Here is a 13,226-nt window from a genome sequence, read left to right as displayed (position 1 = left end):
AGAGAGAAGCCCCGAGTGTCAAGGGCTCACCTTTCATACCCAGCCCACCATGCCCACCCTGCGACAAACGTATGCAGGCCTCACTGGGACCCAGGCCTGCACTGAGAGGCTTGCCAACAAACCGAGATTTAGGTCTAAAAGCAGTCTTTAAAAATCAATGCTAATCAAAGAACAAAAATCTTATCATTGTGTGCTCACTTACCCGATACAACTAATGAAGGCAAATGGGTGCATAAGAAAATGTGGTGAAGAAAGCTGATGGTGCCTGGCTATCAAAAGATACAGCGTCTGGGGTCTTAAAAGCTTGAGGGCAAACAAGTGGCCATCTAGCTCGGAAGCAACAAAGCCCACATGGAAGAAGCACAGCAGCCTATGTGATCATGAGGTGTTGAAGGTATCAGGAATCATCAGAACAAAAAATCCTATCATTGTGAATGAGGGGGAGTGCCGAGTAGAGACCCAAAGCCCATCTGTAGGCAATTGGACATCCCTTACGGAAGGGTCCCAGGGAGACCAGCCAGCCAGGGTGCAGTGTAGCAATGATGAACATACAACTTTCCTCTAGTTCCTAAATGTTTCCTCCCGCCCCCCACTATCATGATGCCAATTCTACCTTACAAATCTTGGCTAAAACAAAGGATGTACACTGGTACAGATAGGAACTGGAAACACAGGGAATCCAGGGCAAATTAATCCTTCAGGACCAGTGGTGAGAATGGCGATATCGGGAGGGTAGAGGGTGGGTTGGGTGGAAATGATTTCAAGAATCTACATAGAACCTCCTCCCTGGGGAATGGACAACAGAAAAGTGGGTGAAGGGAGATGTTGGACACTGTAAGATATGGCAAAATAATAATAATTTATTTATTATCAAGGGCTTATGGGGGGCGAGGGAGGGGGAAAATGAGCTGATGTCAGGGGCTTAAGTAGAGAGCAAATGTTTTGAGAATGAGGGCAATGAATGTAAAACTGTGCTTTACACAAAATTGATGTATGTATGGATTGTGATAACAGTTCTATGAGCCCTTAATAAAATGATTTTAAAAAGCAGATGCTAAAAGCACTATGTTCTCATTTTAACACTCAATTCAGAAAAGGGCACAGGGAGGAGGCAAATTTTACTATTTTAGATTGCCCCTTTCTAAATAAAATTACTGAACAAGGAATGAAAAAGCCCAGAAGACAGGGTCTGGCCTAGTGGAGAGGCACAGGATGTGGACTCAGTCCACTGGGGAGGGTGTAGCCCTGTCATTTCAGTGCTGTGTAATCCCGGGAATACTACTGCAGCACCCACTTCCTTTAGAAAATGACTGTAAAACACGCAACCCCTCTGGGGAACACCCAGACCACACCCAAACCACCAAGATCTTCAAGACCCTCTGAGCAACGCAGCGACCTTTCTCAGGCTGTAGAGCTAATGAGTGTTAGAGCAAACACCACTATCAACCCCAGAGATGAAGGCTCGGTGCTCTCTGTTCCACGTGACTGCTCAATTGCAGATCAGGCCTTTGCCCCCCCCCCCCTCACTGCTATCGAGTCATTTCTGACTCGAGACCCTCTAGGGCACAAGAAGTGCTCCCTAAGGCTTCTGGGACAGAAGCAGACAGCCTTCGCTCTCTGCCACAAAGCACCGGGCATATCCAAACTGCCGACCTTGCTGTTAGCAGCCTCATGTGTAACCCACTATGCCACCAGGGTAAAGGTCCATTCAAATTCAGTACCCAGCTGACATTCACAAATGACTGGAAGCCGAGAAAGAAGGCACTGCCTCTACCTGTGGTCCAGCACGAGAGGGTAAGTTACCTAAGTTGCAACTCTTATCTCATCTCTTGAGTTTAAGATGAAGCCAAGCAGAAAGTGAATACCTCTTACACTATCAGATAAACAGCACAACCAACCAGCAGCACAAATACAACAGTGCTTGACTCGTTAGCCCCAGGCACTCTGGCTTATTAAAACTACTCTGACCCATCTTCAAAGACTACCTTCTTAGAATGACTGTAATGAAATGTTGTTACCTGCTTGCAATAGCTGATCAAACATGTCCACGGAAGCTTTGACTTTTTTGAGTTTAATTCTTTCTTCTAAGGCAGCTTCGCTTATACCTTCAATCTGAGGTTCAAAGTACTCTGGCATTAAACACTAGAAAAACAAAATAGCCGGTCACCACATGTAGGCTGAAGTAAAAGGACAACTGCATAGGGTACGTACTTTGTTTCCTACACACCAAACAGAACTACCGCACTCCATCCAACTCAATTTTCATCCACAGTACCCTGTCTCTTATAGGAAAGTATCTAACGGAGCCCCACCCCCATCTCCAAACCAAGACTGTTTCTGACTGCCTTCCAGCTTTCTAGATGCTGAACTTGGGTCTCTGCTTGGCTCAGGGCCCAAGACAGAGGTCAGAATCCCATGGGAGTTGTTCTAGCAAAAGTCAACCTTGAGCTAAGCCTACAACTGTCTTTCCCGGGGCTTCAGTGTGCAGCCACACAACGCTCCCGGCTTCCTCGGGGGCTGCTAGGCGTCAATGAGTGAGAAGCAGGAGGGCTGTTTGGGTTTTAAGAAGCAGGGAGCTTTGAGCAGAAGGGACTGGTTTTGGACACGGTACACCTGAGGTACTGATTTCTACTGATAAGCAGCACAAGGAGCCTGGACACCTGTCTTACCAACTGAACACAACAACTGGCACCCAGCAGGCACTGTACCGAACAAAGTACTACCACAAGTACTCGACTATCAGCCCACCCGAATATAAGCCACCAACAACTTACAAAAACTTTTGACACAAGTAAAAGCCTAGGCTGGGAAATGCAGCAGCTACTGGCACATTTCAAAATAAAAATAGATACCAATGAAATTACATTGAGGCATCAGTAGGTTAAATATTTTTGAATATTTCAAAAAACATGGTAAACTAGCTCGTAAGTGGAAAGAAGTGTCAACCAAACAATATGGTATCAACAGTAACTACACACGCTGTGTTACTGCATGCGCTGCCTCACTCCCTGCATTTACACGGCACAGCCTGTATAGTCTGAGGCCTAACGCAGGCTGAGGATATTCCAGAATGTGAATGACATGACTGCTTGCACAGAGCAGCCTGTGTCAGGGCTCTTACTCTATACGCTGCATTGTGTGTGCACTGTGTTACTGCATGTAAGGGAAGTGCTAATGCAACACATGCATTAAAACAGTGTGTACACAACATAGTGTGCCTATCATGAGCCCAGCACAGGCTGCTCTATGCAAGCATAGAGGTTAATAAGATAGGGTTAGTCCAGACAGGGGTTAATAAGAAAATAAAAACTAAAATATAGCAGACTAAGTACTGTAAATAAACATACCGTATATCCAAGACCAGAGATAGACCGGTACTTGTATTCAGCAAAGCTTGGGTGGGGCAAGGGGGCGTGACCAAGCACGGGTAAGACTAGAAAGGCTCGACATTGGTGACAGCCCCGGAAAAGAGCAGAACGGCCCCCATCCGACATTCATCTGACAAGGACACGGTGCGGCCAGGCACACAGAAGCAGGCAGGTTACTGCCTAGCACTTCAGACAGCACAGAGGCTGCGGCGTGCAGGGGAAAAGGAGAGCGGTGAGCTCAGCAGTCATTGGACCACCCACAGAGACTATAGGCGCCCGCAGATGAATGGGAGAGACCGGAGAATCCGCACTGCACTGGAGAACAGGTAAGTGGGACCCTTACTTGAGAATAAGTCAAGGAGGGGGGCCTTTTACAGCATAAAAATGTGCTGAAAAACTCAGCTTACACACGAGTATATATGGTAGTTGGAAATACATTTTGCAGTGCAAAGTAGGATTTAAGTGCCAAATGGGCTAGAAGCCTGCTGTTGCAGGCAGAGAAAGAGAGACTGAGCAGGAAACCCGACACAATGCTTAAGGAGCCATTAGTGAAATTGTACAAATAAAGATCTGAGAAACTGCTGTCAAGGATGCCAAATGTTAGAAAATATTAAGCTACGAGGAGCAAATATATTTAAGGAAGTCAAAAAGGTTAGTATCATGAACAGGTTTAATACTACTTGTTAAAGGGCCTTTTCCTCAAGAATTGAGGGCATTCAAATAATTACTCAAATGTTAGCCAGCAAAGCATAACTTAGATTTATATAATTATACATAGTATTATCTGAAACTTGCAATTACCTCTCCTTACCGGTATATGAGGTTCAGCTATGTCCTTCAGAAAATATTTGGGATATGAATTAATTATAAACTTAGCTGCATTCTCTCCAGACTTCTTTGCCAATAAAAATAAACGCTACAGAAGAAAAAAAGATTTAAATATCCACTGGTTACTTACAGAGCACATGTGAACCCTAAGCAAGAATATTCTTCTGAACACAAGGGAACGCAACACTGGATCCCAATTAGAAACCATGTTGCATTACACCCCTCTTCCACTAGGGGCGACGGGAACAAGTTCAGATCACACTAGGCAATCTAAGGGGGGACCAATCAAACTCAAACTCACTGCCATCAAATCAATTCTGACTCACAGTGAGCCTGTAGGAGAGGGCAGTCCTGCCCCCTCTGCCCCTGTGGGTTTCTGAGAGGGTAACTCTCTAAGGGAGCAGAAAGCTAGTGCAGCTTAACTGAGAGGGTCACTCAAGTGTGAAGATTCCTAAATACTCGAAACTAAAACAATCCGTTTTGGGAGAGGTTGGGGGAAGCAGTAAAAGACTCAGCCTACCAGTTGTACCAAGAGCTGCAATTTCTAATAGGTTTTTACAATGAAGTTAAATGATATATACATCTTGCACCCAAACCAGCAGGAAAAAGCCCAACACCAGAGAAGTTACATGGGAAGACTCACAGACTCCATAGTGGAGGTTGGAATGAGGTATGGATCATCTTGAAATGCACAGGGAACAGCTGTGGGGTCCTGTGGAGAAGGCAGAGTCTCTTTAGCTAAATAGTTATGAAGAGGAGTTAATGAGTTTGGATGATCAAAGATTCTACAAATTGTTTTAATTACACATATAAGATTTTATATAATTCTTATCCAGGAGAAAGCCCCCTGGCCTGTCAATGTCAGCATCACACAAACGGTCTGAAACCCCTGGTTTATGTACGCATATGGACACACACACAGAGCAGGCACACACGGACACCTACACCTAAGTCCTCTCAGCTCTTCAAGAAATGGCTACAATTACCCCAAGCCAACCAAGGGTCACCACCTATAACTGAGTCTAAAAAGGGAGACGCGCTAACACCAGGAACTATTTTAAACTGCAGGTGAGGAATGCCTAGACCAGTGGTTCTCAACCTGTGGTTCGCCACCCCCTTGGGAGTCGAACAACCCTTTTTTCACTGGGGTCGCCAGATTCATGACAGTTGCAAAATTAGTTATGAAGTAACAACGCAAATAATGTTATGGTTGGGGAGGGGGTCCACAACACAAGGAACTATATTGGGGGCCGGGGGGTCCGCAACATGAGGAAGGTTGAGAACCACTGCACTAGAGCATGGTTTCTTTCAAAATAGGACCACTAGCTACATCATGTCAACTTCATCCGAGCACTTCCCACCGGACAGACAAGGGTACCCCCAGATCCTCGCCCGAGGCAGAGCAGCAGCAACTTCACCATGTCCTGCTACCCACGGTCCCATTAAAACATTTGTAGTGCCAGGGCGCTGAAAACAAACTAACTCTCCAGCACCCCCAACTCACTCCCTGCACCCTCTTTCCTGGGCCTTCTGGAGGGCCTGTTCCCTTGCAGAGATTGCCCCTGAGCTGTACCACGGCCAGTGGGCCTACTGGCCTAGCCTTTCCCGAGGGCAGTTTCCTACAGCTCTCAAGAGAAGGCTGCTCACACCTGGAGTCTGGAGTTGGTATTCTGTTTGGTCCTACTTTCCTGCTGCCGCTTTCAAAGCTCTGGCTCTTCCCACTTCCCATAGGAGGCTCATTTCCTCTTTGGCTGAGTGCTTGGATGTGAACCAGGAGGCTGGCAATTTGAGCCTACCTTGCACCTCTGAGACAGACCTGGAGCATGGGAAAGGTTAGAGGCAAGGAAATACTATGGGCAATCTTACACGGGGATCACTATGAGTTAGAATCCACTTTACAGCACACAGTGACAACACACTGCTCTTACGAAGCTGCAAAGGGTCTAGGCACAGGCAGCAGCTCTGGACTACACTCTGAAAACAAGCCTCGTGCCTCCAGCTCCAATTTGATCACACTCACACACACCTACTTTGGTCTCCCAATAACTCCAGTTTTGGTGACATGCTGGATTAACTTACTGGATTTATTCTTCCATCTGAGGCTCTCAATGGCTCTCACTATGGTCAGGGAAACAACTTCTCCAGCCTGGCCCTGCAGTGCACACACTCCAAACCAAACTCGCCCGACAAAGCGACTCTCCCCGTTCGTTATCTTCTCCATCTCGCGTGAGTGGCACTGGCCACTCTAAGTTCAACTCAAAGGCCATTACTTCCATTCAACTATTTCAGGTGGGCTCTCACCATTCCCAGCACTGGGGAGTGGTTGAGTGTCCCTCACCTGGACAGGGTGGTTTACGCTGGACCCCGGCTTTCCTTGGGGAAGCATGGCGTGGTCTTACATGCTAGGCAGGGAGCTCTGCATGACTAAGCCAGCTGCTGCAAGCTGATTCCACTTATGGCAGCTCTCTGCACGTCATGTCACAGCACGAAGCTCCCCGGGCTTCCCAATGGGCTTTCTTCCGAGGGGCTGCTGGGTAGGGTCCAACTACCCCACGCCTTCGGTAGGCAATGAAGTGTAGAAAACCATCTGAATTCCTCAGGGACCCCTCCTACATGACTAGCATCCAGGGACAACCCCGCCCGCACTAAGTCTACAGTGGGTTTTCCCTGCAGACATTTCACACTCATGGCTCAGTACCAGAACTCGCTGGGTCCTGGGGCCTTCACTGGGCGAGGACCGGGAAGGGTTAGCTTGGTTGCTCACTTTCCCCATGCACTTTTCCCTCTGCTACTTTTGCCTTCATGAATCTCAGCCACCACATGCTGAATCCTGTGAGTTCTCCTAACTCAGCGACCTGTGAGAGGCCTTGGGGACTATGAACACAGGCATCCTGCAGTAAGAAACAAAAGGATTTGCTAAAGGGAAGCATGAGAAAAAGACCAGGCAAAGACCACACCCCAGAGGAAGGCCTGAGTAACTAGGAAGGAGCTGCATTACTGTGAAAGCCAAGGATGTAGGTCTGCAGAGGAAAAGGGAAAATACATTTACTTCACATATGTAAGTGAACATAATTCCCACTCTCTTTTCTAAAAGCTGTGTCAGACAAATGCTTTTCTAAAAGCTTGTGTTAGATCACTGTTTAACCGCTTCAGGCTCCCCGCATGTCCCAATGCCTAATTGCAGTATGAGAATGTGTCTGTAAGCTTGCGGAAAGATAGTGAATTTTTCCACGAACTTTTTGCAGCCCCCACACTTAAGCTTGCGATTCTTCAGAAGTCTGGATAAAACCCGAACTGTGTGGGATTCATGATCTCCCGTCCTCTTTCACTCCCGACCTCATCTCTCCAAGCCTCAATTCCCACCGCACCGCACGACTCACCCATGTGCCCCTGCGCGGAATGCTGTTCCCACTGTCACCTCTGCTCCTCTGGCCATTCCAGTGCTGACTATCCTGGAGTGTCCTTTCCCAACCGAGGTTAGGCTTCCTTCTCAGTATCCCCACAGCAGCTCAGGCTTGTTGCCATCACCCTACTACCAAGATCCTCAGTTTTCCTCGAGGCCCCCCCCTCAAGGGTCTACCCATGAACTGCGTATCTAATGTGACAACGCAGCACAGTGCTTGCTAGCGACTTCTTGGCACTCAGCGTCCACATGAGCCATCCTCACGAACACCGTGAGGACCACCTAGAGAGGCCCATTTCTCTAGTGCATACATCAGGCCGAGTCTGGGTTCACCCAAGAAGCAAAACCAGTGGAGTTTATTAACATGCACACACAGAGAGGTTTTCACACACATGCCGACTTATGGAGTGACTGTCCAAAACCGGCAAGACTTGCAAGTGGGCAGATCCAAACCCACAATCAGACCGCTGCCACAGTCAGTTCCGACTCACCGCGACCTGACAGGGCAGAGGGGCGCTGCTCTTTAGAGTTCCCAAGACTCACAGCTTCTCGGGACCAGGAAGTCTCGTTTTTCCCCTGAGGGGGGGTGCAGTCTCTTAAAACCCTTGCTCAGAAACTGCTCGGGTGTACTGGTGCACCTTGTATCCAACATCCCATGCACTTCTCTTACAGTGTAAGAGCCAGTCTAGCTATTTGTGATAGTGGCCTCCAAGAAGGTGAAAAACCATAGGCATGTGGCTGGAGAAAAGACTGGATTACTTTGGACAATTTCCCCAAAACTGAAATTAAAAGTAGCTTCAAGGTAATGAAAAAAAATTGCGATTTAGTTTTCGCTACCAGACTCCAAACTTCATTCACAAATAGCCAACAAAGCAGATGACTGAAAAATCCCATCAATGAGAAGAGCCAGCATTTTCGGGGCCTGTCCTTTGTCAGGACCTGTCCCCAACCCTCTGACACACACGGCTCCTTCTGCTCTCACCCTCGCCCTGAGCTCGGTGCTGAGGAGCCTTCCACTGCAGCTCCCGAAACAGAAGCGTTGAGAAAGGTATTCGTCAAGATGACAGGCAAGCACTTAGTGAGGAAACACAAAGTCTTTTGCTCGGTCCCCCTTTCTGACTCTAAGCAGTGTTTCTAGCATGCAGGTGCTCTCTCCACAGTATCCTATGGTCCACCTGGATTTTTAGCTAGCACAAGCCAACCCCCACCCCCCAAAAGGCCCCTCAACCACCTCTTCAGTTGATAATGTTTAAAGATAACTGGGACTAACAACAGAGAATTTGAGAAGAACATGACAAAAAGACAAGGGCCCTTAAGATAAAGTCAAGACTTATACATATTTAAATCAGCGCCGAGCCAGTCACTTAAACACTTTAAAAACCTGGTTTCCTCATTGACATATCAAGCAGAGAAGAGATCAGGCAATTTCTAAGAAACTCTTTGGAGCCGCAATAGCTAAATTGTGAGTAATGAAGCAGTCTGAACGTTAAATAATTATCTGTGTTAGACACTTACCCTGTTGACTGTGGAGGCAAGGGCCTGGAGAACTGCCACATTATCCCTAAGAATGAGAATCACACCTTAACCACACGGCTCTTCACACTCCCCCCGTGACCCAGAGAGTCTACTCGGAGCAGACTGGCCACGTCTCACAGAGAGGGCGTACTTTATCTCCCAAGATCAAAGTGGTGACAGATCAGAAAATGAGGACACTATCTAGGTCTTAGGCGTAGAGGTAGTTTGAAATTGTTCCAGATATACATTTCACTGCTCCCTGTGGTTCCTGATTTTTTTTCATTCTAATGTCAGGTTTAATGTTTCATTTCCAAAAGAGAACTGTAGCAAATTTAACAAACCAAACACAGTTTTTTAAATAAAGTCTAATCTAACACAAAAATATGTCACCTGAAAAAGACAAATCCCCATGCAGGAAATTTTATACTCTATCAAAACTGAGGAATCACTAGATGGGGATAGTATCCACGAGCCATTTCATCTGCTGGGAAGTCATATCATTCCAGCCAAGAGTGACTAAGCTATGTACTCTCATAGCACCCATAACTAAATTGGCTACACACCTTCATAAACTCATGAACATTTGACCAGATCCCAGTGAAAACGAACAGACAACTGGTATCAGACGACCGCAGCTCTTTTCTGGTTTCAACTACAATCTTGTACTCCGCTGGTGGTCAGAGGCATCTTGCACCACAACCCACTTACTAGATGATACAAGTTATCGGAGACCACATGCTGCAAAACGCTTCTTTTGCATTCCCTGTGCTTTCTTGAGTGACAAAGGCAGAGTGGGTTGATAAAAGTACTCTGTGCACTGTTAAAAGTGGTCAATTAACTTACAGAGGTACAGCGTCGCTACTTCCCTACCTATGACATAGGCCAGGCGCCCTCAAACTACGGCCCCCAGGCCACATGCGGCCCGCCGAGGACATTTATCTGGCCCACCGGGTGTGTTTGCCCCGTTTGTTTTTTTACTTCAACATAAGATATGTGCAGTGTGCATAGAATTTTGTTCATAGTTTTTTTTTTAAAACTATGGTTTGGCCTTCCAATGGGTCTGAGGGACAGTGAGTTTGAGGACCCCTGACATAGAAAGACCAATCAACCGGCTTCTGGGTAGTGGGCTTGCTGAAAACTGTTTCCTTTTAGCAGGCTAGGTACACTATCCCATCCTCCTTTCATAACTACTCATTACTTTTATAACTTAAGAATCTTGTTTATTTAAACAATGAACAAGTCTTCAGGTCATTCTCAGAAAGACCTGGCTTTCTGATGGGGCCTTGAAGTCCATGCCATAATAAAGTACTGCAATCACTTTTGTGGTTAAGTTTTACGTCTTACATATTCAACAAATATTGAATAAATGAGACCAGGTCAATTAAGGCAGGGGTCCTCAACTTTTTAAACAGGGGGCCAGTTCACTGTCCCTCAGACCGTTGGAGGGCCGGACAACAGTTTAAAATTATGAACAAATTTCTATGTACACTGCACTTTTTTTAAAGGGTGGAAACAGACCCAGTCATGGACACGGCAGCCTGCTGGGTCTCTTTGCTTTATTAGTTTCCAGCCGATCAGTTCAGAAAGTTGGAGAGGGTGAGGCTGCAACCAGGAGCTCTGGATATACGCTCCTGGGGCAGGCTTGGCAGGTACAGACCCACCGGGGACTGGTAGGAAGACCATGGACCAGTGGCTGCTCTCCCACACAGATGGAAACCTGGGATTCAGGGGTTGTGCCATAGGCCTGCATGCCCCAGCAGGTCACAGACCGTCAGTGCCCTGGTGAGCCTGGAAGGACTTGACCAGAGCGATTCATGCAGTGACCGGGCTGGGGCCGCGGACTGGGACGTGGCCTTGTAGTGGTTGCATCTGCTCACACAACTTAGGGGGTCAACACAGGCCCTGGTGAGGGATGGAGCCCCTTAGAGAAGCCAAGGGTGTTATGTCTTTCAAGACACAGACACCCTAAGACCAGAGTCCCAGCCTCGAGCCTCGGAGGCCAAGATGAACCAGCCCTCGGCCCTATCCTGGCACAGGGGGTAGGATCGTCAGGAAACACCGCCCCCCCATCCAGCCCTCCCTGCCTGAAGGTCAGCAGGCTGTAGTTCTAAAGCGGGGTGACCAATGCTTGTGGGTGCTGGGGCTGGGCTGCCTGCTTACTTTCCCTGGGAGGCAGATTTGTGGCCTTTACGGATGAACTTCAGGGAGCTGCTGAATATTCAGAAGCGGGACTGCCCCCCTTGGGGCCATCATTGAGGAACTCGTGGCCAAGCCCGTGGCCGCATTTACCGCAGGACACCTTAAAGGCATCAGGCTGATTGCGCTTGGGCCGCTCGGCCACGCTCTCAACGTGGACGGTCTCCATGAAGGCTGGCCACGGCGATGAGTGCTGTACGTGGAGCGGCTGGAGAGCAGCTCGCAGCCGCACTTGGCACACACGGAGACGGCGGGTTCACAGTGATTCTGGAAAACCTCGCCCATGGGAGAAGCTGCAGAAAGACAGTGCTACCAGGTTCCCGTGCTGCTCTCACACTCGACAGCTTCGAGTGCACCGACCCCACCGCACATATCTTATTTTGAAGTAAAAAACCAAAATGGGCAAAAACACCCGGGGGGCCAGATAAATGTCCTTGGTGGGCCGCATATGGTCCGCGAGCCTTAGTTTGAGGACCCCTGGTTTAAGGCTACAGCGAATAAAAAACTAAGTTTGCAGCCCAGACCACAATGACTTCAAATTTGTCTTATTTTCTGTATCACGTTAGAGGTAACTTCCTTAGGAAGTTAGCCTAACAGTGATGTTCATGAGTAACTCCTAAGTAAACATTAGTCCATATAGTGGGTCTTTTAACATTTCATCTAAGTAAAGCTCAATCCCCTTCATTCTCAAATCTCCATCTACTTCCTTTCCATTCTCTGGGTTACATTCCTTTTCTAGTTCTCCCACTGCTTTCTGCATCATTGGCTCTTCACTTAGCCTTCATGCCTGGTCCCGTCTTCTGTCCATCATATCACATCTCAGTATCTAGACTGTTCATCATTTGTTGACTTGACCAGTCCCTCCTACTAGGATCAAAGTGCCTTAAAAGGACTTTGGCGGAGCTGATACCAAGGGCTCAAGTAGATAGAGAATGGTTTTGAAAATGATGGCAACATTATGTATAAATGTGCTTGATACAATTGATGTATGGATTGGTTTTGTTTCTCCTTTTCTTTTTCTTAAACATTTTATTACGAGACTCACACAACTCTTATCACAATCCATACACACATCAATTGTATAAAGCACATCTGTACATTCTTTACTCTCATCATTTTCAAAGCATTTGCTCTCCACTTAAGCCCTTTGCATCAGGTCCTCTTTTTTTCCCCTCCCTCCCCACTCCCCCCTCCCAATGTATGGATTGTTATAATAGCTGTAAGAGCCTCCAATAATCTTTAAAAAGGATTTGGTCTGATTTATTCACCCTCATTACCCTCATCCCTAACATGTACAATCATGCTACCCTCACAGTAAGTACATTTGTTAACATCACGGAATACTCACCAAGTTTTCTTTCTTGGAATGACCACTTCTTCGACACCTTAATGTGAAAAATGAAGCAAAGTTTATCAAAGTTGCCCAGAAGAACTAGTATACAATGTGCTGATCCCCGAATGATTTCAGATTTTCACATACTTGTCACATCGGCTCCGTGAACATTTGGGAGGGTTTCACTTCCAGAGTAAAGCCTGTGAAAAACAGAAATACTCAAGCTAATGTTCACTAATGATGTTCTCAGCTCATCTCTCCTGTACGGGAATTCCGAATCCAAAGTTTTCACCACCATTGATGGAACAAATGGAATGGTTCATGTCAGTGTGTGATGATTGCCTCTCCTGATGGGGGAATTTCAGAAAGGGATCAATCATTTCAAATTATAGTTGCTTCTCATGACATTAGGGCACAGAACACTGCAACTTGAGGCTGAATGCTGAGTTAGGGAAGTTGCACTCGGGCAAAGAGAATGGTTAAATGCCAACACCAGACACTCACACAGAAGCCCTGGTGACCTAGTGGTTATGCTCTGGGCTGCTTATCACGGGTTAGTTGTTTGAAACCATCGGCTGCTCCA

General features: G+C 47.1%; 1 protein-coding gene across 3 annotated transcripts in view; it reads right to left on the bottom strand.

The window, feature by feature from the left end:
- PTCD3 (pentatricopeptide repeat domain 3) overlaps window positions 1-13,226 on the bottom strand; it is a 33,171-nt gene that overhangs the window by 18,466 nt on the left and 1,479 nt on the right. For 2 of the 3 annotated variants that reach the window (XM_075563098.1, XM_075563099.1), the window contains exons 2-7: window positions 12,791-12,843; window positions 12,659-12,695; window positions 9,115-9,160; window positions 4,840-4,908; window positions 4,180-4,284; window positions 2,019-2,142 (exon numbers count right to left, since the gene is read on the bottom strand). In XM_075563098.1, coding sequence (XP_075419213.1) covers window positions 2,019-2,142; window positions 4,180-4,284; window positions 4,840-4,908; window positions 9,115-9,160; window positions 12,659-12,695; window positions 12,791-12,843 — 434 coding nt within the window. The remainder of the gene's footprint in view (window positions 1-2,018; window positions 2,143-4,179; window positions 4,285-4,839; window positions 4,909-9,114; window positions 9,161-12,658; window positions 12,696-12,790; window positions 12,844-13,226) is intronic. The other variant, XM_075563100.1, reaches the window with a different exon arrangement.

This window comes from Tenrec ecaudatus, chromosome 11 (genome assembly GCF_050624435.1).
Source record: "Tenrec ecaudatus isolate mTenEca1 chromosome 11, mTenEca1.hap1, whole genome shotgun sequence".
In the NCBI taxonomy this organism is placed as follows: domain Eukaryota; kingdom Metazoa; phylum Chordata; class Mammalia; order Afrosoricida; family Tenrecidae; genus Tenrec; species Tenrec ecaudatus.
Note: the sequence above shows the minus strand (reverse complement) of the source record. Positions and strands in the feature narration are given on the sequence as shown.